This window comes from Fundulus heteroclitus, chromosome 14 (genome assembly GCF_011125445.2).
Source record: "Fundulus heteroclitus isolate FHET01 chromosome 14, MU-UCD_Fhet_4.1, whole genome shotgun sequence".
Classification (NCBI taxonomy): Eukaryota; Metazoa; Chordata; class Actinopteri; order Cyprinodontiformes; family Fundulidae; genus Fundulus; species Fundulus heteroclitus.
Genome location: NC_046374.1, coordinates 7,136,776 through 7,164,744, shown reverse-complemented (window position 1 = coordinate 7,164,744; position 27,969 = coordinate 7,136,776). Strand labels below are relative to the sequence as shown.

The following is a 27,969-nucleotide window of genomic DNA, read 5'->3' as shown; positions in this document are numbered from 1 at the left end:
CTTACCTACATCACCTCAGACAACTAATTATTTCCCTAACAATATTGAGTTGTCAATAATGTTTAAATGTGCAATAAATCTTAATACATAGGTAGCATGGAGGACCCAATACTGTACTTTGAGTAACGTGTGGGGCACCAGGATTGAATTGTAACATGAGTGGTTGTCCATTTCATCATTCAAATTAGAACATATTAATATACTATTGGTATATACTAATAGGACTATTAAAGAACAGCAGATTAAAATTTAAGATATGTAAAGACCTATATTAAATGAATGTTGCAACCATATCAACAGATTAAATTATTTCTTACTTTGTTGGTGTACCAAATTACTCATGTAATGATGAAATATTTTTTGGGCTAAGCCCCTGTTTATGGGAATGTCTAGCTCTGCTCCTGGTTTGTACTAATTTACTAATGACAGTGTGGAAACCTTTGTAAAATAAAATCAATGTAAATAGTGTTCCTGTCTTTATTATAAATCTAGAAGTAGCTTTGTGAGCTATTTATGCTGTATTCTGTAATAATAACAATGACCTTGACAAACTTGGACTTGAAGATGAAAAAAGTTGAAGCATGTAAGGTTAGCTTTGGTGTTTAAGGGGAGCTCCAACTGCTGTAAAGCATTGCTCTAGGTCAGATGACCCATTCAGAGCCGGATCCCCACTTCTCAAGTGACATAGATAAGTTTTTGAGAAGGGCAACCTGCACGGAGGATCCATGTGTGCCAAGTAACGTATATTGACCTGAAAAACAATGAAATATTTCCTCAAATTAAGCCAATACTTGGGTAAAAACATATATGGTGTGGCTTTAAGTTTAAACATACAGCAAGCAAAACTAAGAGTGATTTAGTCAATAGAATTGAAGGAACTCCCTTTGTGTAATGTTTCACATGTAAACTTTAAATCATTTGCAAACCAAAACATTTAAAATCAAGACTCTAAAGGAAACACATTAAACATATATCCAACAAGTTTTACTTTGCCAAAACAAATAATAAAGTAACACAAAATGCATATTACAATCCTTTAGAAGAAAAACACACATTCATTGAACAGAGATTAGTGTAACCTGATAACACATGAGATTGAATGTATCTCAAATGTTCTGTTGATGTGCCCTTAACAGGTAAATATGACATAAGAAAATATTAATTATTATTATTATTATTATTATTATTATTATTATTATTATTATTATTATTATTATTATTATTATTATTATTATTATTATTATTATTATTATTATTATATTAATAATAAAGTATTTACTTAATAAGTACATAAGTACTTGCACATTTCTTTTCAAATTCACTGAAAGTTTTCACTACAGCTTATTTTTATTGTCATTAGGATTAAAGAATGATTATAAAACAAAAGAAAATTCTCAGTTTGACGCTTTGCTTTATATTTATGGTGTCTGTCAAGGAGAAAAAAGCTAATAAAGTTGAGGTAAAAAAAAAAAAAGCTCAGACTTTCAAAATAAACCAAAGAAGTCACCCTTGGGTTTTAAACGACGTCATTTTATGTTAGGTTCTTGTCAACTATGAGTCATTAAATTATTTTTGCAATAGAAAAGAGGGACAGTCTACTCTAAAACACAGAAAATGTCTATTTTATAATGCAAGTATTTTTTAATTGAATTGGTTGAACCTGATACTCTTGCTGTGAAGGAAACAGACCGGAAGTGTTTTCCCCGGTGGAACGAAAGTACTGCATAAGTCCTTAGCAGGACTGAAGGTTCTGTTTTACCTGTCACCAAGTGGAGGAAAGAAACTCAGCAGGCATTACTAAACAAGGTCAAAGGTAAGAGAAACTGACAGGTGGACATTTAGTTTGTTCACAGGTACATTTATCTGTCTGTCTGTCTATCTGCATTTTAAGCCATGAGCCCTCTAATCTGAACAAAAGTGCTCTTTATTTAAAGGTCCTTATTATTTACCAAATGAGCTGCTGGATCTTCTTGTTGCTCGGACACACATCTGCTTATAGTTTGACTGCAAACTAAAATGCATGAAGGAAGCTGTAGTAAAATAAGTTCATATACACTAATGCAATAAAGAAGTGTACATGGGCTGGTTATGTGTGCTGGTATTACAGGGATATGTATGCAGCTGCTGTGGGAATATATCACCTTATCATAGTTGAAAGTGTGCATACAAGATAAGCTAAATAACTGCCTTTTATGAGGTTCTCAGATAATTTCCTCCATCAACTTTAAGGGTCTAAAAATAAAACAGATGTTGGGGTCTGTCATTAAAAAAAACAAAAAGAGGAAGTCAAATGTGAAGTTAAGTCATAGGGAGAACCTTCAAACTAAGTCCAATGTTGGGATGTAGAGTTTTCTGTATTGCACAGCTCACCTGCATTTTATCAGGGTGAAGGCTGGACTTTGTGCCATTGCAACACATTGATGCTGTTCTGTTTCAGGTCTTGTGTTGTAGATTCGCTGTGGTGTTTGGGGTCATTGTCCCGTTGATGGTCCAGTTTGTGCCTGCCTTCAGCTGTCGGACTGGTAGTCTCCTATTTAACTCTGGAACAGTTTGGTATATAGAGGAGTGAATGGTTTTCTCGTCGGCTGCAAGGTGTCAGGTGGGTGTGTCATTGAGTAGGCTATGTAAAAACCCTGGATAAGTTAACTCTGAGTTAGCGGAAACTCTGGGCTTTCCCCTTCCCAAAAGAAATCCAGGTCTAACTCTATTTGTCTTGGTAATAGAGTGGGAGAATAAACAACTGGCTGACAGGATTTCTCTTTCGCCTGAAGGTGGGGTTAAGGTGTCTTTTGCCACGTCCATAAATTTGTAAAAGAACTGGTGTGTGATAAGCGGGGTAGTCATAGGCCTCCACCGGCTGATTACTAGCGCTGCAACTACTGGCGACGTAGAGAATAGTTACGGTTTGTGTTACCAGCCTGCAGAAGGATTTACAAGCGTAAATAAGACTGAAACAAGGCCTATCCTAAACTGAGTTTTATTCATAAATGTTTATACATTAATTAAGATTATTCAAGAGGAATGTATCATCATGCTTATGTTAAGGACACGCAAGCCCTGATTTCGCATTATTTACACAGGAGCTGAACGATTTTGAAAAAATAATCCAATTGCGATTTTTTTTTCTTAATATTGCGATTTATTGTTATTTTTTTCAAGTTTAATTTATCATGTGTTTTTAAATATATACAAACAACAAATCAATTTGTTTCCTCGCCGTGCGGATTAGTTGCTAAAAGACCCACAGCATCTAAACTCTTTGCAGAAATGATTGCGTTCTGCCAATGATATATTTCAACCAAAATTGCAATTTTGACTTTTCTCTGCATTAACCACAAGCAACAAAAAATGGCCTCTAGATAAAGATATTTGTAAACAAGGACTATTTTAAACAAGAACTTTTAATGTTTCTATTGATCAGAATATTATTCAAGAGAACAGCTTTTAATTTAATTGGACATCAATCCTTGTTGAACATAAAGTGCAAAGTCCAACCAACAAGCAAGTCTATGTAATAAACTGATTGACCTGTACTTAATGCTATGTATGATTATACAAACTCTAAAACAAGTAATAAAATTAGATTATCTCACTGCTGCAACTTTAAGAAGTGGTAACATATGGTTGCTGAACTCAGGTAGGTGTTGAGCCTTAACTGTTCATGGTGAATAAGTTTATCACTGTGTAACATGTTTAAGGACATTCAATAATTAAGTGAAGTGCGCTTTTCACAGGACTTCTGCTCCAATAGTAGACAGGAAATAGACAGAAAACCCAACATTTTTAGAAGGGAAGTCAACATGCTGAGCTCTGTACCTCTTCCTAAGGATCTAAGGTTAACCATTACTCCGACTATCAAGCACACCTTAGCTGTCGAATGCAGGAACAGTGAAGCACTTTGCATGTGCTATACAAATAATACAAATAAATTTGCCTTGCCTTGCCTAATATCTTTTTTTTTTTTTTTTTACATTTAAATGTTTTAAATATAACTGTCTGTTGGAAGACATTGAGCAGATTCTTTTGACTGCTTATTGTTATTAGAGCCACAGGTACAAATAGCAATTTTTTTTATAACAAAACATTCCTACTGATTAAAATTGGATCATAAGCAGCTCATTTAGTTAGTTAGTTTCTTTTTTTCACCAACCTTATGGTGAAACTACCTGGAGATGGTTGGCTCTGGGAAATGTGCCATGGAAAACTGAACCGTTGGTGTCCATGGCGATGGAGAACTCGCTCTCACACTAGTTGTAATGACATTTATGCTGCCATTGAGTATTTTTACCATTAAAATAAGATAATTAGACATACTGCACTTGGAGATGATTCGTTGCTCATTTCAAGGGCAGGACCCTAGAAGTTTATACTTCCTTATACACCCCTTGAATATGCACAGTCACTAGTTTTTCTGTTCTCCTTTTAACATTGCGTATTTGCATAAGCAGAGTGTTTCCTTGTGAGCACACATAATCATTGTTGTAGGGAGGGACTCTTGCTGCCTCGTGTTTTTAAAGAGCTAACCTTTGGGTTAATCTGGTCTGGCTGCTCCATGTCCCTTTCCAGTCCCATTATAGTTAAAGCTGCTGAGGGAGCGCTCTGCTGGTTCTGGTGGTTAAACTAAAACATAAAGACAGTCGCTCTGCTGCAGGCAGGCCTCGGTCAGGGAGAGCTTTTTAGCTTTTTAGCTGGTTCCCTGAATCACTTAAAGGCAGGAATCATTGTCACATATGGAGGCAGATGGACCCAGGCCTGTGACATCCAGGAGGCGTGAACACACTTTCATCTCTGTCTGACGTGGAGCTGTCGCTGCTGGAGGAGGAAGCAGTTCCTCACAAGGAAGGACCAACATTCAAAATAAAAGTCGTTCTCTTCCGACTTGCTCGCCTTGCTTTCATTTTTTCCCGAATGTAGCACTGCTGTATGTTCCACAAAGGTTTGAATGAGAACTTCCTGCTCCTGTTCCCATTGTTTTTCTCCCGGCTGTTGCCACTGGGATCCAGTGTATCGGGGTTCTGCTGAGGGAGGCTTTTCTCGGTGCCTCTGAGCACACTCGAACACAAAGGTCAGGCACTGAAAAGCTGACTGAACTGAAGGATTTGTTAGAATTATTCCTCGAAGTTTGTTGAAATAGTAGCCTTTTCTTTTGATGCTAGAACAAAATCACATTATCCGCTCTTTAGGCCTGACAGTCAGGGTGAGGTTGTTTCCTTTATATATTCTGTTTGGTTGCCGATACACTACTAACTCATGGTCCTGTTATAAATGTGACATTTTTTGCCTATTATTATATATCTAACTATAATTTTTGTTTAAAAGTTTCCTTCTTTGCTGTTTTATTAGCCCCCTAAAAGGTGTCAGCTCTTCCAAATGTGCCACGTAGTGTAAGTGATTTATTCACTTCTGTTCCTTTGTAGGAAGTGCACTGGGTTCTTAAAGAAGATGGAAGTGGTGGATCTCCCCAACGGTCCTCTTGATGCTTACAGGAGCAGAGCCTCCTTCAGCTGGAAGGAGATGCTCCACTTCATCGAAAGAGAGGAAATTCTGCAGTTCAAGGTAAGATCCGATCCTCTGCTGGTAAGTGTGGAAGTGATCAAAAGAAAAAATGGCTGCCGTTTTTGTTTTAAATTAAATTTAAGACCATATCTCACTTTAAAGAGCCTGTAGCACTGCAGCTAATCTCACTAGCAAGATACATTTTTGCCATTTATAAAATACTAATACATCAGAGCATTATTCATTTTTTTGTGGGTGGACCTGAAGTTGTACTTTGTACATTGTCTTTAACGCAAACCTGTTATCATGTTTCGACTTTTTGCCTTTCATTTAGGCTAAAGTTAAACGTGATGAAAGTAAACAGCTAAAAAAAAAAAAAAAAAGCAACCGTGTTCTGTTTGATGTCCGTGCTTCAGCGAGTTCTTCTATCTGGTGCAGCAACACGTGTTCAAGACTCTGGAAAATGATCCCCTGTTTGCCCGTCAGCCTGGAGAGGACATCTCTATAGAGAAAAAGAGAGAACTCAATTTCCTCAGGTATCACTGACAAGTTGGAATTATTTTGAGCATCATAAACTAATACATGCATTACAGTAAAACGGATTTAGTAGCCGTGGGGTTTGGTCCAATACCTTTGGCTAAGGTCTAACTGTAAATCTGTAGGGTGAAGCAGCTATTTCGCTACAACTTCCTAACCAAAGAAGAAATGATGGCGAACCCGTGGAAGGCTGTTATCCTGGAAGACTGTCTCGGCATGTACGACTGGGCTATGGTTGCCAAGTACGGTCTTAACAAAGGGGTAAGACGATGTTTGTTTTCCACAGGAGATTTGTGTTCAAAATGCAATAATTTAGGTGCTCTGAAATATTCAAACCTATTAAAATATCTTGCTATTTATCCATTAATTCCCCTTCATAGAGTTTAAATTCTTTTTCTGCCAAAGCCGGACTGTTTCTTAATCCCTTAAAGCAACAATAGGTAACAATGACACCTAGTGGTTGAAATAGGAACAACATATACACATTCCTTTCAAGGAGACCCAATGGTCCTACAGCTGTGACACTCCACTAAATTTTTACTTCCACAGGATGTTTGGACTCAATCTTCCCCATTAGTTTTCATTTCTGTTATAGTGTAAACGTAGTAAATAAAATAAAACCAAATATGGTCCTGATGCTGAGCAAAAACATCCCTCTAGAGCACAGGTGTCAAACTCAAGGCCCGCGGGCCAAATCTGGCCCTTCAAGGTAAATTATCCGGTCCTCGAGAGCCAAAAAAAAAGAAATATATCCTTTTATAGTGTATAAAGTGGCTAAAACTGTGCCTCCTGTAAGTGTAACTGACCACAATATCAACTTTTTTTGCCGATAAACTGTATAAACTGGGCCTAAGAGTGCTACTTTTATGTTACTATGCATTTTTTATGCTACTGTGTGAACTGGAATGAAATTATGAAATGAAAAGTATCGTCTCTACACATGCAAGCAGCCCTTTTAATGACTTCATGATGCCAAAGTGGCCCCATATAGAAATTAGTTTGACACCTCTGCTCTAGAGCATGTGTGTCAAACTCAAGCCTCTACTTTGGGAACTCTAGAGCAGGGGTTTCTGGAACATTTTAGACCAACCCTCCCTTTTATAGGAACAAACTCCTCCAGTTCTGCCCATCTCAAGACAAGAAATAAATGGCTCAAGCATAAAATGCTAAAGGAATAAAGGAAAGAAAATCAATATTGATAATTCAAGTATTGGCCTGAATTTGCTGTCTTTTTCTTTGTGTGTTCATGTCTTTATTACATTGTTTATAGATATGGTATAAATACTTTTGCAAGGCACTGTACAGCATAGCTCTTGGACAGAAACTAAGTTCCTGACTATCTCTAAATTTAGAGGCTGATGTTTAATGATATATTTCAAATACTTGTGCGTAAATAGCCAAGTTCCATTTTAATGTTCACTTGTCTTGGGTACAATGTGATGGAATCTAGTTCCAATTTATTACCTAAAGTCTAATTGTTTGGTATATAACCTGAGAACGTACTAAATTCTTCCAAAGCATTGACTAATCGGTGATGTCTGTGTGCCTTCATTCCATAAATAGTAGGTCATTGTAAAAGGTTGGTTTATGTCTGTTGGATGCCAGTTTTACTGTTTGATGCTGGGCATTGGAGTAGTTCAATAAACAAACAGGCTGAGTGAAACTGGGCGGCCTCTTAGATCATCTCTAAGGTGAAAAAACAGCTCCCAACAAGGTTTATCCTTGCAGGGCATTAATAAAACAGAGGTCAATATTTCTAATTAATGAATAGTTTATTTATATATCTAAAAATAATATCTTACATTCTCAGAGGTCTTAGACTATAACTTGTGGTTCTCTCTTGTTGTAGTGAAATGCCATGACATCACTGTATAAACCATTTCATGTAGTTGATATCACTGCATACGTATGTAAATTCTCCAAAGAATTTAATAAGAAAACAACAACAGCTTGTTGTCAGACCAAATGTCCCTCCTCAGTAAAAGGGTTGGGTACGGTAATAATATGCAGCTCTACCTAGTTGACTTCACTCTGATTCAACACAGTGGGACCAAAATATAAAGCATATAGACCACGGCGCAGAGCTGGCTGTGTCTTGAAGGTTGTGAAGGCGGACAGTTCCAGCTCATCGCTGGCTGCCTGCTCTGGCTCACCGCGGGGGAGAGCTGACTCCCCACGCTGCGACAGGAAAACCATGCCGATGGCAGCAGTTTATCTTCAGTTAGTCAACCTAATTTTTCGGTTACAAACACACCTTCCTTACATTTGACAGTGTTTAGAAATGAAATAAACTTGCTGGTAATGACAGCGTCGTGGTCGCCACCTTCTGTGTTGGTACAGAAGGTTTTTTCAAAATCTTTGTTGGAAAACCCCGACTTGACTCCAGTAAAGTTCCCACATATTAACTTCAGCCTTCTGTGATTCTCTCCTCCTTCAGGAGTGAGTGGAAACTTCCATCTGTTTTTTTTCACCCTCGGACATATCAGCTCTCCTTTTTAGTAACCGCTGTGAAGTTCGTTTGAGGTCGAATATGGGATATTTGTGCTCCGCGGCGTCTGCCTCCTGTTCGAGTCGATACAGGGAAGCTGATCTGGGGCTGCCGTCAGCTCGCTGCTCCACCTTCCTCGTCTCAAGTGGAACAGTCAGACATGCTAGCACGAAGCTGCGGGGAGGAAGGGAAGGGGAAGGCTGTTTGCTTGATGGTGTGCTCTGATTGGAGAATATGAATTGCATAGATAGACGAACAACGTAGAATGGTAACCCTTTTTCCTGATCTGACCGTTTTTGAGCAAAGCAACAAACCTGACTGCCCCTCAGGTCCTTTGGTATTCATGTTTGACATTCACACAGCCTCATCAGTTAACAGCGATTCATATTATACCCCCAAAACCTCAGAAAAATGAAATTTGTTGTCATTGCCCCTTTAAGAATTGGACATCTTGTTTCAGATGTTTGGAGGAACCATCGCCAGTTCAGGGTCGGAGAGACACGGCAAATATGTTAAGGACACAGAAGACATGGCAGTAAGTGACAACTTAAAAATGCAAAGAGTCCTTTCATTCTTTTTTTTTTTTTTTTTTTTTTTTTTTTTACAGAAGTTCAGTTCAATTCAACTAGAGAACAAACAAGAAGGTGATTTTTGTTGGTGCTCATCCCTCCTCAGACTTTTGGATGCTTTGCGCTTACGGAGCTGAGCCACGGTAGCAACACCCGAGCCATGAGAACCACAGCCACATATGACCCTTCCTCCCAGGTCAGCAGTCACAACCACAACACTTTTTAGAAATGTGTTTCTTTAAATTTTAGTTGTTTTTACTTGTGACTTGTGACACTTGTTTTAAATTTGTTATTTATTCTGAGAATTTTTACTTTTCCATTGAGTAGAAACTTTATGCAGCTCTGGGAGGAAAAGCTATGGATCTGACATACTGTTAATTTTTTGTTTTTTAACTCTAAACACTTAAATTGAAGTACCTGAATCTTTTTTATGTGGAACTTATGTCATTAAGCCCTTTTTCAGAGAAATCATTTACTGTTTAAGGACAGAAATCTGTCCCATCCGTGACCACGTCTATGTTGAGCTCTAGGCGGGGACCTCTCAGGGAAATTCCTGTAAAGAAAAGCTCATTATTGAGAAAACGGTCACCTTGTAGGGGAGATAGACATGGACAATATGTCACCAGCTATGAGGAGCGTCTCCTTCTCAGGGCTGGTTTCCTGTGTTCTTTTGAGCTGCTTGTGGATGTCAAACACTGCTCTTTGACTGATGCCGCCACCTTCTACATCTTTAAGCGTAAAGCATTTCTACCAGCTGTAGCCGTGTTTATGACCACCTGGCAGCCTGTTTCTCTCTGAACACTTCTAAATGTTACATTGCTGCCTCAGGTTCTCCTGCCATATAGAGCACGTCAGGCTTGCTTTTGTAAATGCAATTTGAAAACATGGAATCCCTCGGCGTCACCACCCATCAGCCCAAGCTTCACCTGTTATACCCTCCTGATGTCACTGTGCTGCGTTTTGCCATGAAGAATACTTGCAATCGGGATCTTCAAAGCAAAGGACCTAAATTACAGACTTTTTTTTTTGGTCTTGATACTATTTTTGTGATCACATGCTGATAATCCAGCACGACGAGCTGGATGTCAAAAGACAACAACAAGATCATAACCAGGTTAAGTTGAGCTTCCAAATGTCTAAATAATAAACAGTAATAGGTAGAATTGAAAACTGCTGTTAAACGCAACTGGCTGCTCATCGGCAGACCTTGAAAAACTTCAAGTTTGCTAAGACAGAGAATCCACTAGGCTCTCTGTGAGGACACAGGCACACTGCAGAAAGGGAACTAAAAGTATCTAAATCTTTCTCAAAATGAGTGTATCAGTCCTTGATTTGAGCAGGCCAGATTAAATGATCTGCCAATGGAAAAAGATAGTTGCACTTAAAATAGGAACAAGTCATGTGCACCATCTTATTTCAAGTGCTGTATATCTAATTGTTTGATTTTAGGGGTGGCAATACTCGTTCCATCGACAGATAATCTTATTTACCTGCTCAAATCGAGGAGAAATAACCTAATTTCAAGAAAATGTTCCTTGCTTTTAGTTCCCATTCTGCAGATCTTCGACCCACATAAAGTCCCCTTACTGGTACCGGTTGTAGCCAAAGATGGCCTCTCTAAGAAGAGGAGATCAAAATGCCAAAGGATTTATCCTTTCCCAGGGGCTGAGGTTGTCTGGATATTGCTAGGGAGCACCGAGCCTTGGACAATGGAAGGTGAAATCCAACTTTAACACTAAGAAAATATATGTTGTCCACCAATTTCAAGGTCAAATCATTAATTTTTTTTTTCATCCGTGCTCCATTCTCTTCTTCATCAACTCTCAGAAGCACAGACAAGTCCAGAGTAGGGCTTTCCCATATCCACGTAGATACACAAGACACAAAAGGCACCTGACTGATGTGCACCAGTATTTTAGGTTTCTACAGTGTAGAACCTCACAGCAAACATTGATGAACTCCTAGCCAAGAAACGATGCCAAGCATGGCCTGAAGACCAGATAGACAGAATGTCCTAAATGTAGTTTTCACCTCTTCTGCAGCTGAGTTTGACACTCCTGTTTGCCTCTCGCAGGCTGTGATGGGATTTCATCAAAATATTGGTTGGAAAGCAGCTGTTAGACACTGGGAACCTACTAACAGAGTTGACTGCTTTGGGCTAATGTTGCTATGTCATAAAGCAATAATTATTGGGGAGGGTAGTTGCAAAAGTGTCATAAATACAACTTCTGGAGAGGAGCTTTTGTATGATTCTATTTATTTCACTGTGTGCCCGTGCTGTAGGAGTTTATCATCAATTCTCCAGACTTTGAGGCTGCAAAGTTCTGGGTTGGAAACATGGGGAAGACTGCCACCCACGCTATAGTTTTTGCTCAGCTCTACACACCTGACCAGATTTGCCGTGGTCTGCACTCTTTTATTGTCCCGGTAAGACTCTTAAAATGTAGCAAAATGTTTGCTGTCGAAGATGAAGGCAATGCCCTGTTAACTGGGAGAAAACTCATTTGCATCTCTTTAACTGGTGTTTCCTGTTGCTCTGACATATGAAGAAGGTCAAAGCACAAGCGGACAGGTAAAGGTTGAGTCTTTGTTAGTTTTCATTGCTCAGCAACAAACAAAACTAAAGCTGCAAGCAGCGTTGAACGGCCCTCGCACCTCAGCGCCGATCCGACTTTTGTCGTGACCACAGGCGTTCCTCATCACCAGCTCAACGCCCCCAGAGAGCCTGCCACTCAGTTCTGCACATCGCCACTAGGTGGTGCTGTAGGCAAGCCTTAGTTGTAGCTTCAGTCAGGCTTGGTTCAGCTCTGGTGACAAGTGTTGCTCAAAAAGTCACCAATTTCATAACATTTAACTCTCCATCCCTTAAAGGTATACACACCAAATTTGCAGCTGATACCTTAAAATCCCTACGAGGAGTTTGTCAAAGTCTGACGTATAAAATCCCAAACACCCTCCAAAATGACCCTTTGCCCCAAAATGGACGACGACTCTCAATTTTAGGATATACAGGTGCTGGGCATATAATTAGAATATCATAAAACGTTGATTATTTTCAGTAATTCCATTCAAAAAGTGAAAGTTGTATATCATATTCATTCATTACTCGCAGACTGACATATTTCAGGTGTTTATTTCTTTAAATTTTTATGATCATAATTGACAACTAATGAAAACCACAAATTCAAAGTTTCTTAACGAAATTCAAACATTCTTAACATTTATCCTGGAAAGAATGATAAGAAACTTTGTAATTCCAAAAGTGATTTTCTCTGAAAGTATAGTTAAGATGGATGGATTTAGACTTGACCTTTGTTTGCTTTGTATATAAACCAACTTCATAGTATATTTTAAACAGAAAACTAAATTCCAATAAGAGCTTTTGCATCAAGGACTCTTCAGCATTCGGTATAACATGTTTTCTATATTTCCTTTCACGTTTTATCATTTCTGATCTTTATGTAAAGACAACTGATTATTATAGTGACTAATTTAAAACCCATGTTGTGCAGGTGAGAGACCCAAAAACCCTTTTGGCTCTACCCGGTGTACTAGTTGGAGATATGGGGAAGAAATTAGGCCAGAATGGACTGGATAATGGGTAGGTAGATAAAATGGTGGAGACATCATCGTTCTTTAAAAGTCATTGAAATGTGCAAATTTAAATGGTTTAAAAATATGTTTTTAAATCTGAATTCTTTCTACAGATTAGAATAGAGTAAATTAGCACGAGATTGTTGAAAAGTTTAGTCTATCAGGTTTTTTTGACCATTTGAATCTGTGCACTCACTGTGTATAAAGCTGGCAAATGTGTAGATGTCAGATAAATGTAAGTATTTTTTTCTTTTATTTCCCAATGACTGCAGACAATATTTCAGGGGTTGATTTTGTGTAAAGGAGATCTAATTTCACACCGAAGTTCATAAAAGTCAATGATGCAGAACCGGAACTTCTGAACTACTGTAATGAAGCAAACATAATAAAGGATTATAAACTTTTTATAACATTTTTAGGTTATTGCTTCTTTCTTCTGAAAGATCCCAATGTGTTATTCTTTCGGTCTTTTTAACAACAGGTTTGCAATGTTTCATAATGTAAGAATTCCAAGGGAAAACCTTCTCAACCGGACAGGGGACGTGACCCCTGAGGGATACTATGTGACACCCTTTAAGGTACGTATGTGTCGGTACACCTGTTCGGTCCATTGTTAACTCAAAAAGGGAATCAGCCAAACAACTTAGGGAAGACCATTGGTGAAGTTCAGAGTCAGCATCAGAATGAGGATTAAAGTGCCTTATAATTTGGCATGATGTTTGGTGCCATATGGGATGGTCTGAGTCTTTCTGAACCAGCTGATTTACTGGTATTTCTCTGCACAGCCATCTCCTGGGTTCTCCATTAAGTGGCAGTTGTGTGGGTGTAAATTCGCTGTTGATGGTCTGAGGAGAACGGTCTGTTTTACAATAACACAACAGTAGCTAAAATAACCAGGCTCTGCAAAATATCATCTCTGAACGCACAACATGTCAAACCTTGAAGCAGATTGGCTACAGCAGCAGAGGACCACGCCAGAGCATGCTCATGTTTGAAGAACGGGAAACTGAGGCTAGTGTTCACAAAGACTCATAGAAATTAAACAGTAACCAATAGGAAATATGTTGCCTGAACCAGTAAATGTCGATTTCAGCTACAGTATTGAGGTCAGATTTTGATGTCAACAACATATGGCATGGGTCCATCCTGTCATCGGGTCAGGCTGGTGTGATGGTGTGGGGGATATTTGTCTTTGATCACTTTGGGCGTCTCAGTTCCAGCTAGGCAATGTTTAAACACACATTCTACCGAAGTATTTTTGCTAATCATGTCCAACCCTTTGTAAACACAGTGAACCATCGTCTGAGATAGTTACTCTCAGCAGGATAGTGCACCATGCTAAGGTCATTTGACAAAACTCTAACTGGCCCAGACTGTTTTCTTGAACAAGGCAGTAAGTCCGCTGCCCTCCTGTGGCCACTAGGGTCACCAGATCTCTTTTCACCTTTGACATCACCTTTGGGGCTCAATGGAAAGAGTATATGTCTTCCAATCTGAAAAGTTGTAAGTGCGATTCCAGCTTCTTCCCTTGTCACGATGATGTTTGCCTACTGATCTGAAACTCTGTGTATGAACATGCAGCTGTTTATATTGTTCAAATCACAAGACAGGATCTCCCCCAAGACCACATTAAACTGTATCATATACTTTACTGTGAACTTCACACTGGAACTGTGTACTGGAGCATGTACACCTAAGGTGCAGTTTTTATATTTGTATGAATATTTTAATTTGAGTAAAAATAGCCTTTTATTTTTTTTTCTTTTGGAATATTGATTAGCTATATATGGCTGAGCTTCACAGATTGAATTTGCTCATTTATATGAAGCTCCACAAACCTGGGCCATAACATGTTTATTTTGACCGATTTAAGTTAAAAGTTCCCATAACACCCTTTTCTCTCCTGCAGGACCCTAACAAGCGTTTCGGAGCCTCTTTGGGGGCCCTTTCAGGAGGTCGAATTTACATCACTAGGATGGCCCTCATCAACTTGAAGCTCGCTGTTACTGTGGCAATTCGATTCTCCGCCACGAGAAAACAGTTTGGACCAAGCGACACAGAAGAGATTCCAGTTCTGGAGTACCAGTTACAGGTGATCATCTAGTGGTGGTATTCAGAGAGAGACAAAAGAGACGGTGACCAAATGGTGTTTTTATTTTATTATTATTTTGGGTCATAAACCCTCCACCAGTACTATCATGTAGAAACAGTAAAGGTTTAATTAAATTTAGTTAAAGATCATAAACTAACATGACTTTTTTCTAAACATTTGTTCTCCAAGAACTTATAAAACCGTCCGGTCTGATAGTTAAATCTCTCTGCTTTTCATGTGTAATTATGATTTTTTTAAATATATGTGTTTATATAAACACACACACACATCCGAAATTCTCCATTAAGGGACATTAAATGAATCTTTAATGTCCCTTAATGGGGAAATTCGGATGTGACAGTGGCCAACAGGCACAATTATTAGTGATGAGAAAAGGAAAGGAGAAAAGTAAACTGTTTAATCTAAAGTTAGCTTTAAAGAAAACAGAGAGTAGAATATAAGGGCAAATACATTTATTTACCAAAGGAAAACTAAGCAGAAAATGGTAATGTTTCCTTACTGACCAGATATACCAGTTATATAGCAAGCAGAATACTTGGTTGACTGATGAGTAAAAATGACAAAGTTTGCCTTTGATCTCAGACAAGAGGTTGTTGTATTTTTTTCTACTTTTGATATTTTACAAATAGGAAAAACAAAGATGTTGTTTTTTTCTAAATAAAAGGACAGTGGAATTATAGTTAGAGAAACCCTTGCACAAGCTACAGTATTTAGAGAGGGAACAGTCCCTTCTGGAGCCACAGCTTCCACTGGAGACCAATGGTTATGTTCATGAGAACAAACATCACCCCATCTTTCTTCCAGGGAAGAAGAAAGATGGGGTGAGTGATGACTGTTGACGCTCATGCAAATATTCCCTCTGTGTTGTAGCAGTGGCGCCTGATCCCGTATCTGGCAGCAGCATATGCCCTCGAACACTTTTCCAAAACCATCTTCATGAACTTTGTTGAGTTCCAGATTGGACAAATGATGAGGGACAAAAGTGACAGACAAGTAAGTAAATATGAGGCACATGGTTCACCACGGTTTTTGGTTTTGTTTGTTTTTCCCGTGTCCATACCACAAGGAGAAGCTGGTTGCCTGCATGTGCCAGGGCAGTTTTTCTCTACAGAAAATAAATCTCAAGACAATATTCTAATTGTGTGATTGACTTTATTAAGTCAAGACGGGTTCCAGCATCAGAGTAGACAAGCCACATTCATGTAATATTAACCTGTGGGTACCTAACTTTCAGCCATTTGGATTATATTTGTGTTGGTTTTTGGATGTGAGGTACCATGTAGAAAGACACTAGTCCAGGGCAGCAATACGCACTTTTACAGTTTTCTGGAAGTTTGTTCCAGATAAGTGGAGCATACGAACTAAATGCTGCTTCTCCTTGTTTAGTTCTGGTTCTGGTTCTGCAGAGTAGGCTGGAGCCAGAAGACCTGAGTGGTCTGGAGGGTTGATACACTGATAACAAGTCTGTGATGTATTTAGGTGCTAAGCCATTCAGGGATTTATAGACTAACAGGAGTATTTTAAAGTCTATTCTCTAAGATACAGGGAGCCACTGTAAGGACTTTAGAACAGGGGTGATGTGCTCTACTTTCTTAGTCTTTAGATTGAAAGTTATCTACTAGTTCATCTACTGAGTTACAGCACAATGTTGTACCAAGCCTCCCCAACCATCCACACCACCATGTCCAGCCGTGCAGCCCAACCCTGTAAGGGGAGGATGGGCAGCTTGCTCCATATGGCCCATAGCAGGCCCCACATATCCTCTGAAGCCATAGGCTACCAGAAAGGAGCCCACCACTTTGGGATATGGCCCAAGCACCCGCACAAAAACGCCTCACCAAGGAGGCGCTGCATGGTACCCATCCCCCACGTGCCTGCAAGGTCCATTGTCCCACCCATCAAGACCCTGCTGATTTGTGGTGTTGCATTTGTTGGGGAGGAGGAAATTATCCTCCTCCCCAACAAATGCAACACCTCCTCTGTGGCACAGTCGCCACCGCGGGCGACTGTGGCACAGAGGTTAGGGGGTTTGTCTTGCAATTGGCAGGTTGCTGGTTTGATCCCTTGCTCTGACTGTCGTTGTGTCCTTGGGCAAGACACTTCACCCGCTTTGCCTGCTGGCGGTGGTCAGAGGGCCCGGTGGCGCTGGTGCATGGCAGCCTCGCCTCTGTCAGTCTGCCCCAGGGCAGCTGTAGCTACTAACATAGCTCACCACCGTCAGGGTGTGGGTGTGTCTGTGAATGGGTGAATGACTAAGACTGTAGTGCATGGGTCTTCAACGTTTTCGCGGACCCCCTGTTGAAGACCCCTGCTGTAGTGTAAAGCGCTTTGGAGGTCGTCAAGACTAGTTAAAAGCGTAAGTACAAGTACAAGCCATTTACCATTATCGACTCTATTTATTGTCATTTTCACAGGCAGAGATGGGAAGAGAGATTCATGCCATCGGCTGCGCCAGTAAACCACTGGGTTCTTGGACTGCACAGAGGGGCATCCAGGAGTGCAGGGAAGCCTGTGGCGGACACGGATACCTTGCCAGTCAGTTTAAAATGCAAATTTTCACACACACTAACCCCAGTTACAAGTTCTTCGTGAGTGCTGAAACTGTGTGTGTTACAGTGAACCGACTGGGTGACCTGCGTGATGATAATGACCCAAACTGCACATATGAAGGAGACAACAACGTGTTGCTCCAACAGACCAGCAACTACCTTCTCAGCTTGTTCCATGGCAAACTCCATAGTAAGTGAAGGGGAAAAAGCGGTTAATGTATCAGGACAGAGAGACAAAGGGTTTCTCAGGGGAATGATTTTTCACCTATTTTAAGATGAACCGTTCACAAGAAACACATTAGATGTTATACTAAAAGATTAATATTTTGTGTTTTCTTTTAGACCAAACGGTGTCAAACAGCTAATTATAGGAAATTTTAAGTGTTGGTATATGTGACTCAGTGCCTAAATGGTCTTTCACAGTTATGATTAATAACATAGCTTCCTCCAGGACCCCACCGTGGAAATGTATTCCATATTTCTAAGCGCATAGTTTTCTTAGTACTGGTTGAAACAACACCAGTGTTGTCCACGCGGATGGCATAGCTTATTATGTCTTGTCATAAATATAAGATTTCTGTTACAGCATCTTACGCATTTAGCTAAAAGAGGGCCAATTTGGGATCACTTTTCATTCCCGGGGCAGATCTGAGCTCCTTCTAATTTTTAAAAGCTGCCCCAATATTTAATCTTGTCTCATTTCGTTGTCGATTAGAATCCAATTTGGCCTTTTTTGCACTCTGTGAGTGAGGTCGAGGTGAGCTAGTGGCTGTAGAGGCAACTGCAGCAAATAGAGGACAACTCATTTTACGCACCCGGCAATTGTAAGGGCAATTATGGGAAAGAAAAATAATAATTTCTAACCTTTAAACTTGATAAAGCTCCTTTTGGCCAAGAAAGGAGCTTTGAGTAAACCTTTGATAATGGAGCAAAGATGAAGTAATCTTTTCTGAATTTGGCAGACAACAGATCAAATAATAATTATTGTACAAAGAACCTTACTAATATTGTGTCATATGTTACATCAGTAAGTGCAATAATGACATTAGACCTAAACTACACATCTGTAGTGACCCAAAAAAAGCCAAGGATTAGACCAGGGATCCATGTCAAACCTGAAGCTCTCATCATTCATATACACAAAGAGGGAATATTGGGAAACGGATGAGTACACATATTAAAAACAAGACTTGAGGTGTCCGTGGAACAGATTATGCTGCTATTATCACTGACATTAAACAGGCATGTGAAACAGTGCAGTGTATCACTCCCCAGTGGAGGTTTTTCTCTCTCTGTATCTGTCTCTTAAGGATCTAAAAAGCCAGTGTCAGCTTTGCTATAACAGCTGATTACTAAACTCCACCATTGTTTATCTGGTTCCAGAGGGTGTTCGGATTCAGTCTCCCTTTCACACTGTGGACTTTTTGGAAAATCATGCAAAGGTCCTGGGAAGCAAGTTTACAGCAACAACGATAGAGGACTGTATGGACCCAGAAGGTACAGTTATATTTCCACTTCATCAGAACATGCATTTCCTTTTTACTCTGCTAGATGTGATCGATGTCCCGCATAGAGTTCAATTCAGAACAATTTCATTTAAGTTGAGCTTCTATCTTTCCAGGATGTTAGGCCCAATTGTCACAGTGTTGTTGTAAATAATAGCATAGCGTTCAGGTAAATGTAACAAAACTATTTGTCTCGGTGTCTCCTAGGGAAAAATAAGAGAGGTGGTTTGTCATGTCATGACTAATTCATTTACTGCAACTCATAAAATAGTCTCTTTCCGTCTGACATGATGCACTTAATCTTTCTTTAACTTTGATTGTATGAGCCTATAAACAAATTCCCTACTAGAAGAAATTAAGACAAAGAACACTGAATAAGGACAAATTCTTACTCTACTTTGTGCATCTTTGGGATGTCACATGTTTGTCACCACACCATTCTAGCATTTGGTAGCATTTCTCAAAACTGCAATTTCTTTTCACTCTATGTAAACTCAAACTTTCTTTCTATGATTTTAGTGCCTTTAGCTGCCTTCATGTGGCTCATCTGTTTCCTGCTTGAGGAGAGTCAGAAGAGGTTGGAACATCAGAGAACCTTAGGAAAGGGCGAGTTCGATGCCCGCAACAACAGCCAGGTAACTAAACACTGTCACAGTGTTGCATGGTCCTGATTGCTTAGAGCCGGAGGCTGGACTGGCCTCAGAAACACTTGGTAGCATCTTATATTTAAATGTAGACTGTTGGTCAAAACAACATTAAATAACAGATTTTCTCAGGTTTGTCTATGAATAAAAAATGTATATAAAGTTTCCTTGGTTAAAAACAAAATCTGTGTATTTGTTCAAACTTGTTGTTAACTCTGTACCTAAAAATGTGTCTTTTTTGGATGATCAAGTGTTTTCCACATGTAGCACATCGTTACTGTTGTCAATTATGACAGTAAATTTTGGTATTTTTTTAAACAGGATAAACATATTTGTTTAGTTTTAGTCACAGTTTAATTATCTGTTGACATTTTATTTGTAGTTTTGGTCTACTCAATGTTATTGCATTTTAGTCAATGAATTAGCTATTTAATTTCAGATGTGAAACCATAGAATTAGAAAATTACAGCTTACATTAAGACAAAATTAAGACAGTAGACGTGGTGTAACTCAGTGGTTTATGTAAATCCATGCTGCTTCACCTAACCTCCATCAGTGCCTATCTATATTTAGAGCCTTCCATTTGAAGTGACAGTAAGTGCTGGGTCATGTACAAAAGGTGGTGTAGGTGCAAGGCAGGTTACTATGATTTCCATAATTGCACCTGATCAGTTATATAAACTCTGTTTAGGTAAAAAAAAAAATATATAAGAAAATTGCCATATTCCTTCACAACGCTTTACAGCAGCTGTAGGTGCAGCTGACCTAAAACCTTAGACATGATGGTGTGACAGCAGAAACTGAGAGTTGAGTTCAGTAAGCCACTCTGATACTGATCATGGAAAAATGCCTTTTTTAGTTTTGCGTGCTAACTAATCTGGTTATTGCTGTAAATTTAGTTACGGGTTTTTTATTCTGTGTGTCTTTGTTCAGGTATACTACTGCAGGTCCTTGGCTATCACCTACATCGAACACTGCTGCCTCCAGAGATTTTATCAACTAACCACTGATCAAGACACGCCCACTGGCCTCAAACCAGTACTAAGAAAACTATGCGCCCTGTATGGACTGTGGAGTCTCAGCAACCACATGGCAACATTGTTCCAGGGTATATTGTACACTCTGTGCCATAAGAAAAGGAAGCAATGAAAGTTCTCCAACATGGTCTAATACTCTTTCTAAAATACTGTTCTTGTCTAGGTAACTATATGTCTGGAAGGAAACCTGCAGAGTTGGTCCAGTTGACCATCCTCAGACTCTGCTCAGAGGTACTTTGTCAAGTTTTCTAACACAAGTAAAACAAAATATGATTTTTTTAGACATGTGACTGAGCGGATGAATCTTACGCATGTTCTAGAAGCCATATTCAATCAACGTGGGCTATTTATGATAGTTTGCTTGGAAACAGCATGCCTAGTTATAGAAAATGCTTACTGGAAATTGTGGTTGAAATTGTTTTCCAGTAACCCAAAAGTTGCCATTTTATGTACTATTTGATATTTTTTCTGGAAAACATACTATTTTCTGACAAAAGTTGAAAAGCAAGTTCTTTTAATAAGAGTACCTTGAAAATGCTATTTTAAAATCAAAGGGTAGTCATGCACACATCTAAAATCTAAAAATACTTTTGTTTGTGCCAATTCTCAGTTATCTACATCATTGTAAAAGCAAACACGCTGAAATCAGAGGCAACCAGACTTTTGATCAGTTTTTCTAAAAGTACTTTGCCCCTTTTCCAGGTGTCTTTGTCCATTCTGATAGCTTGTTTGCTTAATAGTGCGCTCTAACTGGAGAATATGAATTATCTAAAAAAACAACCTACGTAGAAAAATCTGACCGTTTTGTTATCTGACCCTTTTTTGAGCAAAGAAACACACTAAACTGACCACCCCTGAGCAGGTCCTTTGGTATCCGCTTTCGACATTCACACGGCCTCATTGCTTCACAACAGATCATATAATACTCCCAAAACCTCAGAAAAAGGAAATTTGCTGTATCGACACCTTTAACTAGCAGCAACAGGTTTTTTTCCGAGACATCTTTAAACTCACTATGAACTAACCTATGCCAATGTTAGCTAAAAGATGACATATCAATATATTATATTGAGCTAGTTAAAGCTGGGCATACACGGTACGATATTTTCAATCGTGGTACTCATATACAGCTCAAGAAATTTGAGTGAGTGGGTTATATCACCTGGAAGCTATTGAAGAAATATCAATTATTTTCATTATAAAAAGTCTTTAAAAATAATTTATTTATTATAAAAATAATTGATATTTCTTCAATAGCTTCCAGGTCATGTGACCCCCTGACTCCAAATCTATGTCAAATTGTTCTACTACTTTAGTCAGATGGGGCACACCCATTTTTGTTCCATTGTAAGCCTTTATTTATTTTTAAGACTTTTTATAATGAAAATAATTGATATTTCTTCAATAGCTTCCAGGTCATATGACCCACTCACTCAAATTCTTTGTGAAATTGTTCTACTACTTCAGCCAACTTTTGTCTTTGAAAAAATCTTAAAAATTTAAAATAGCTTAAAATGGAATAAAAACAGGTGTGCCTTACAGATGTTATTTAGTGGCATGATTTTTTATTAGTTTTGTCATAGGTGGTCACAAGATACGGAATTTATTGATTTTTGTTTCTCAAGAGTGCTTGGTTCAAAAGTTTGTTGACGGTCCCTAACTGCACCACCGCGTGTGAGAGGAGGGAGCAGCTGAGAGACGCTGGCCGAAATCGGAGTCCCTCAATCAGGATCCACCGTCAGCTAGATCCCGCTGACTCCATGGAGCTTGAATGTCCAATATCCAACTTCAAACCAACTTCACTGTGGTGCTGGATCATGCTTAAAGACGCAGCATGAACCCAAGTGTTGCAGCTGAGGGGAAAATGTTGGATCGGCTTGATGAAACTCCGCCTCATTCACAAATTAGACCAACATGGATAGAATAATGATAATCTGTAGTGTTTTTTTATTGCCTGGATGTGAATCTGATAATTCATATTGTGCCTTTTATGATCAACTACAATATTTTCTTATCAAGCGAGCTCTGCATAGGGCCCCAATGTAATTCTTGCAGCGTGGTGGGAGACTCGTTTTGAGGAAACTACGGTTGTAGCTCACTGTCTGCCTTGCGGTGGTTGCAGAGAGGTGTCTGTTTTGTAGAATAAATCATCCGCCGATGAGTTATTGATCTGGAAAAGCCGAATCTGAAACCACAGAAAAACATTTCAGATCCCAAATGTACAGCGTTCTAATTCTTCCAGTCTATTAGCAGCTTCCCTTAAGAGGTCGGACACTGAATGTCTGCCTGATGAGTTTGACATTTAACTTAATGCTTCATGTCGGGTAAAAGCCATGTAGATTTGACCGATGCAGTAAAATGCTAACCAACCAATGGGAAGAAGTTAAGCCCTTAAGACACAGCCCCTCCTCATTTGCATAACGAGGCAGAAATGCATACAGAAATGTAAAAAGGACAGGCAGAAATGTAAAAACGACAGGCAGAAATAAATAGCATCACAGAAATATATAGGGTAAAAAAATACAAGGGGGAATAAAACAGACAAAAATGTTAAATATAAATAATAAATAAAGTTGAAGATTATAACGGACAATAAATAAATAAATAAGGTAATTATTACAAAGGCGAATAAATAAAGAAGCTAATTAAGAGATATATACATTTATGTCTCACTGTATAATTTTATTTCTACCAACATTTATTAGTTTATTGTATTTTTGGTGGCAATTAATTGTATGCTTATTTATTTATTGAGCATTTATTTATTTCTGTATTTATTTTTAAATCTGGAAGACTTGGTCCTCCATATGACGTAACCGCAGGGTTTAAAAGTTGACTGCTCACCATATCTGTTCTTAGACTGTAATCCCCTTGGTTTTCATGAATTTAAAATGTGAAATGATTGCTAACGCTGTCTTAAAATCCTTTTTGTTTCAACAGCTCAAGAATGATGCTGTGGCTTTAGTGGATGTTTTGGCCCCGACAGATTTCATCCTCAACTCCCCTATTGCCAATGCTGATGGAGAGGTAAACAATACATGGATCATTCTGCTGTGTCACTTGTAAAAAAAACAAAAGTTTAGATTTATTCACAAACTTCTCTTACAGAAGTTACATTTATTGCAGCATAGTCAAGCTGTGGGACCTTTTGTCATATGTCGTATATATTAGAGCATGACAAGAAAGAGACGGTGCTAGTGGGAAAATTTCAGAGACAGCGCCGTCTGCCTGGTGTTGCAGATGGAACAACGGTCTTCCCCCCCTTTGAATCCTGTGTAAATAAATCCTCAATACATTTGAACTATTGTCTAAATAACAATTAATAATACAAAACCTTCACACCTCTGAATGAATCTATGTGATACTGTTCATACCAAGTGTATACAACCGGTTGTCTTCACGTACAATAGTTTGGTCTAGAGCATAACAAACCTATACTCTCCTGAAATGTAACATATGTGCCTTTGGACAAGACACTAACGGCCAGGTTGACTAGCTATCTCTGTTTTGGTGTAAGAAAGTTTATGTTTTAGCCCCTTTTCCGTAGCAGGGACTTTCAGCTACTACCTGGGACTTTTGAAAACCCTCCGCATGTTTCGACACAATTCTACTCTGGTATTTTAACTGTGCTGAGTCCACACTTTGCCAGATAAAAGGTCCTGGTCTTGGCGTAGAACTTTCTGATTACCCTGGGATTGTTGATGGGCGGAGTTACGTGCTGAGCAACATTGTATGGTGGACTGTTTTTTCTTGAAGTGTTCTGACTTTCGCTCACCCACCATATTTAAGACCAGCATGTTGTTGTTTTTGCTAACTTCTGCGAGGTAGTAGTAAACAAATTACCCAGGATTCCTTTTATCTGTGTAGGAGTGCCAGGACTAAAATCCCTAGACTCTTGCGACATTGTGAGTGAGGCTTTATGAATTTGACTGTAGTATAAAAGTCATGGGCATTACTAGAAAAGCGATACATTTGTTCAGTCCATTTAGACACACTGGGTATTAATTATTATTGATATTTAATGATTGTGTGTGTTAAAGTGTGTACATATGTGTTTTTATGTACATAGGAAGTTTGTGTTAAGAAAAACAACTAGAGGAAAATTAATTAAACAGTTGGGATGAAAAAAGTTTATGCTTCTTTCTACCACTTTTCAGACATGTTATTTTAATATACATGATCAATTTGATTTGGTTTGATATGCATATACTTTAATTTATTTGATGCAAATGTCCTGAGCCGGTGTCAGTCTAAAAAAAAAATCACCATGGTGCATAGTGACCATAAAGATTCTTGATTGTTTAATTTAAACAGTGTTGCTTAATATGATTGTTGACAGTGTGTATTGCATCTGAAGCAGTTTTCTTCATCAGATACTCTATCATTTTCTGCAGCTATACAAGAACCTGTGGTCAGCAGTGATGCAAGGCAGCCAGGTGCTGGAGCGCCCCTCCTGGTGGAAAGAGTTCTGCTCAAATAAACCAGTTGTTGGATCCCTTCATTCTAAGCTTTAGACCTGAACAATGCAGAAAAGGAGGTGATTTGCATTCAGCCTCAATATGTTTACCAAGAATAGGAGCTGTTATCTAACAGAACACACTGGCAGTGCAATTATGTTTAAATTACTGAATGGCCATTTATTTAGTGCTGATAAACAAATAAAAACCAAGATTTTGCTAAGCCAGGGGATTTTTCATATCCCACTTCTAATATTACACAGTTATCTTTTTTAATCTTTTATTTCTTGTATTATAAATTTAACATTATATGGGATAAATATGTTTAGATGACTTAAACAGGCAGAAAACAGTTGCATTATATTAACTTACAATCTTGTCACGTTTTTATTCAATGGTTTTAAAATGATACGGGCAATGTAAGGTATACGTGAGCAAAGATATTAACCAAGTTAAGGTCTATGGAATTCCATATCGAATGTTGAAATGGTTTATTTAGGTTTTGCAAATTGCCGCTGACATCAGTAGAAGTTAGTATTTAGCATTTTAGATTACTAATACTTGCAGGGAGCCTAACCGTTGGGAACAAGGAGGGACATCTATTTTTTACCTTAAATAATGACAATTACAGGGTTACAAGTCAATTGAAGTAAATGCACCCGAGAAGCCGATCATCATCAGTGAGAAATCCAAAAAAGCAAATACTTTCATTCCACTGAGAAGTTGGTTTTCTGATTGGGAGTCCAAAAAGGTAAAAAAATAAATAAAAAAAACACAATCTTTGAAAAGAAAAATAATTTCTGCCTATCTCAATAATCAATGAAAAAAAACTCTACTTACATTACAAAATTTACGCCTCTTGACTACAGAGCAGCGTCTTGCAGGTCTCTGCTGGTATTTGGATTTATCTGGTGGTCAGCTTGCAATTTTATTCAACGGTGAAAGGCCTCGTTTCATCTTTAGCTCCACATATTGTCTGTTAGGGCTTTTGTAGATTAATAAATAATGATAATGTGGCCACAGAGGAGTACATTTCCATCCAAAATCACAGAAATTACTAGATTAATTTACTTTATTTTAAAAAAAGCTTGGTTTCTCTCCGTTGTAAAACAGTAATTAATTTGCAAGAAAAACATGATAATTTTCCATTATTAAATGCATTAATTTAAGATATTAAAACTAAGATATCATGACCTTGTGAAGTCAGAAATTTGCATAAAAAATCTCACAGGTTTTCTGAGAATATAAAGCTAAACAAATGCAACAATAAATGCCAGACGTCCTTAAAGACTGAAGAGGTAAATTAATGAGATGCACATCTGGATATTTTCTAAAGGGTAGATCTGGGCTCTTTTCCTGTACCAGAACGACCTCTCCTGGGCACAGACTCACCATGAGCGAGATCAGGAATATACACAGCGGCATGTCTGTATCGAGTTGCATCATCCACTTTGAAAAATATCCACATCCACATCTCCTTAATTTAGCATCTAAATCTTGGAAGACTTCTGGCATTGTTTTCACTAATCTCTGACTTTATGACGCCAGAGAAGATCCTAGTTTGAACATCATAAATTTTTGCTTTTATCATTGAAATTATCCCCTTTTTTTTGGAAATCTATACAGCTTTTCGACATCAGAGAAAATCAAAGTTTGTTTTTCTTGTAAATATGTGAACTTATCTGGAAATTTCTGATTCTTTTGGCGGAACGTTACTCTTCCGGGGCCACATTATCGTTTTTATCTACAGTGTCCCTATTGCTAATAATACCATTTATTAGTTTTACCATTTATGATGCTGTCTCCTGTGCATATAAGAACATATATTACTCTTAGGCAAGTAGGACAACAGGCAGTATCTTGATTAAAAAGCAGCCTATATTTTGCGTACATCAGAAGGAGAGGCTGTATTTAGGAGCAATGCAGCTGCTCTATGGTCATAGGAAATGTCAAGAGCAACAGCTGCTGACAATCCTGCCAAAAATGTGTTTGTTTCATCCTTTAACGCTAAGCTTCGAGCCATCTGCCAACTGAAGGGCTTCATTTAGAAAAATCATTTGACCTAAAAGGTATTAAACTGTTTAAATGGGGGAGGGCTCTTTAAAGTGAAAAAAACTATATTAAGGTGAAAAGCTATTCTGAAAAAAGATTGAAAGATTAAAAAAAATTCAACACAAGAGTAAAAAAACTGAACTGAATTTAATCCCTCCTAAAATTAAAAGGAACTTTACTTTCTTAAAAAAATATATATTTTTTATTTTAAATATGTTATTTTTTTTCTGTATTTTAAAATTTAAGATCAAACTTTGACTTTCAGTTTCAGCTCTTTGTTTTGTTTTGTTTTGTTGTTCTCCCAAATTTCTCGTGAACCGACTAATGGAGCCTACAGAGGCAACTGTGGTAAAGACAGAAAGATTTTACACATTGGGTAATTGTAAGGGCATGAATGACAAAGAAAAATTATTTAACCTTTAAACTTGCACAATATTCCTTAAAACTCCAGACCAGGGAGATGAACCATGCCACAATGCAGACACTGATTATCTGCCTATTTCAAAGTGCCTTTCCAGCAATATGGAAACATTAGTATTTCTTTTTTTTTACTGCCAGGACCGAGACATACACAGCAGAACATAACAGATAATGGCTCATAATCAGTACTGAGTCCAACGTCCCACAGTAAAACAGAGAATAGTCTGTGTCAACATGAGAATGATGCTGTCTGCTACTTTTGCATCCCTCCTCCATCACTGCTGAATCACTTCACCAGGCCTCTGCAGAGCTGAATGACTGAGTGATGGTCAGGGGGTTCAGTCGTTTGATTGTGTGTAAAATAGTTTGTCAGATTAAAAGCACCTTTTAAACATACTTTTTATACAATTCTGTATATTTTAATAAATGTATTTTAATAAATGGCATGTTGTCATGACGATGTAAGCAGAAAATCATAATTAACACAAATAAAGGCTTTAAAACATCG

General features: G+C 38.3%; 1 protein-coding gene across 1 annotated transcript; it reads left to right on the top strand.

Moving 5' to 3' along the window:
* The first annotated feature begins 1,707 nt into the window (after positions 1-1,707).
* Positions 1,708-27,969, top strand: acox3 (acyl-CoA oxidase 3, pristanoyl). The gene is made up of 19 exons (XM_036146199.1): positions 1,708-1,813; positions 5,418-5,556; positions 5,935-6,032; positions 6,159-6,294; positions 8,982-9,056; positions 9,197-9,286; positions 11,374-11,517; positions 12,603-12,691; positions 13,166-13,262; positions 14,594-14,776; positions 15,668-15,790; positions 17,212-17,332; positions 17,414-17,536; positions 18,730-18,843; positions 19,371-19,486; positions 20,429-20,603; positions 20,696-20,763; positions 23,473-23,559; positions 24,927-27,969. Exons 2-19 carry the CDS (start codon positions 5,443-5,445, stop codon positions 25,044-25,046), a joined length of 2,073 nt encoding a protein of 690 aa, XP_036002092.1. The 5' UTR covers positions 1,708-1,813; positions 5,418-5,442; the 3' UTR covers positions 25,047-27,969.

What these genes read in the sequence shown, in the direction of transcription:
- acox3 (XM_036146199.1), top strand. Translation starts at nt 5,443, where the DNA reads ATGGAAGTGGTGGATCTCCCCAACGGTCCTCTTGATGCTTACAGGAGC. An exon ending in ACTATGTGACACCCTTTAAG is followed by an intron (nt 13,263 to 14,593) that starts GTACGTATGTGT and finishes TCTCTCCTGCAG; the next exon opens with GACCCTAACAAGCGTTTCGG. An exon ending in GGACTGTATGGACCCAGAAG is followed by an intron (nt 18,844 to 19,370) that starts GTACAGTTATAT and finishes CTATGATTTTAG; the next exon opens with TGCCTTTAGCTGCCTTCATG.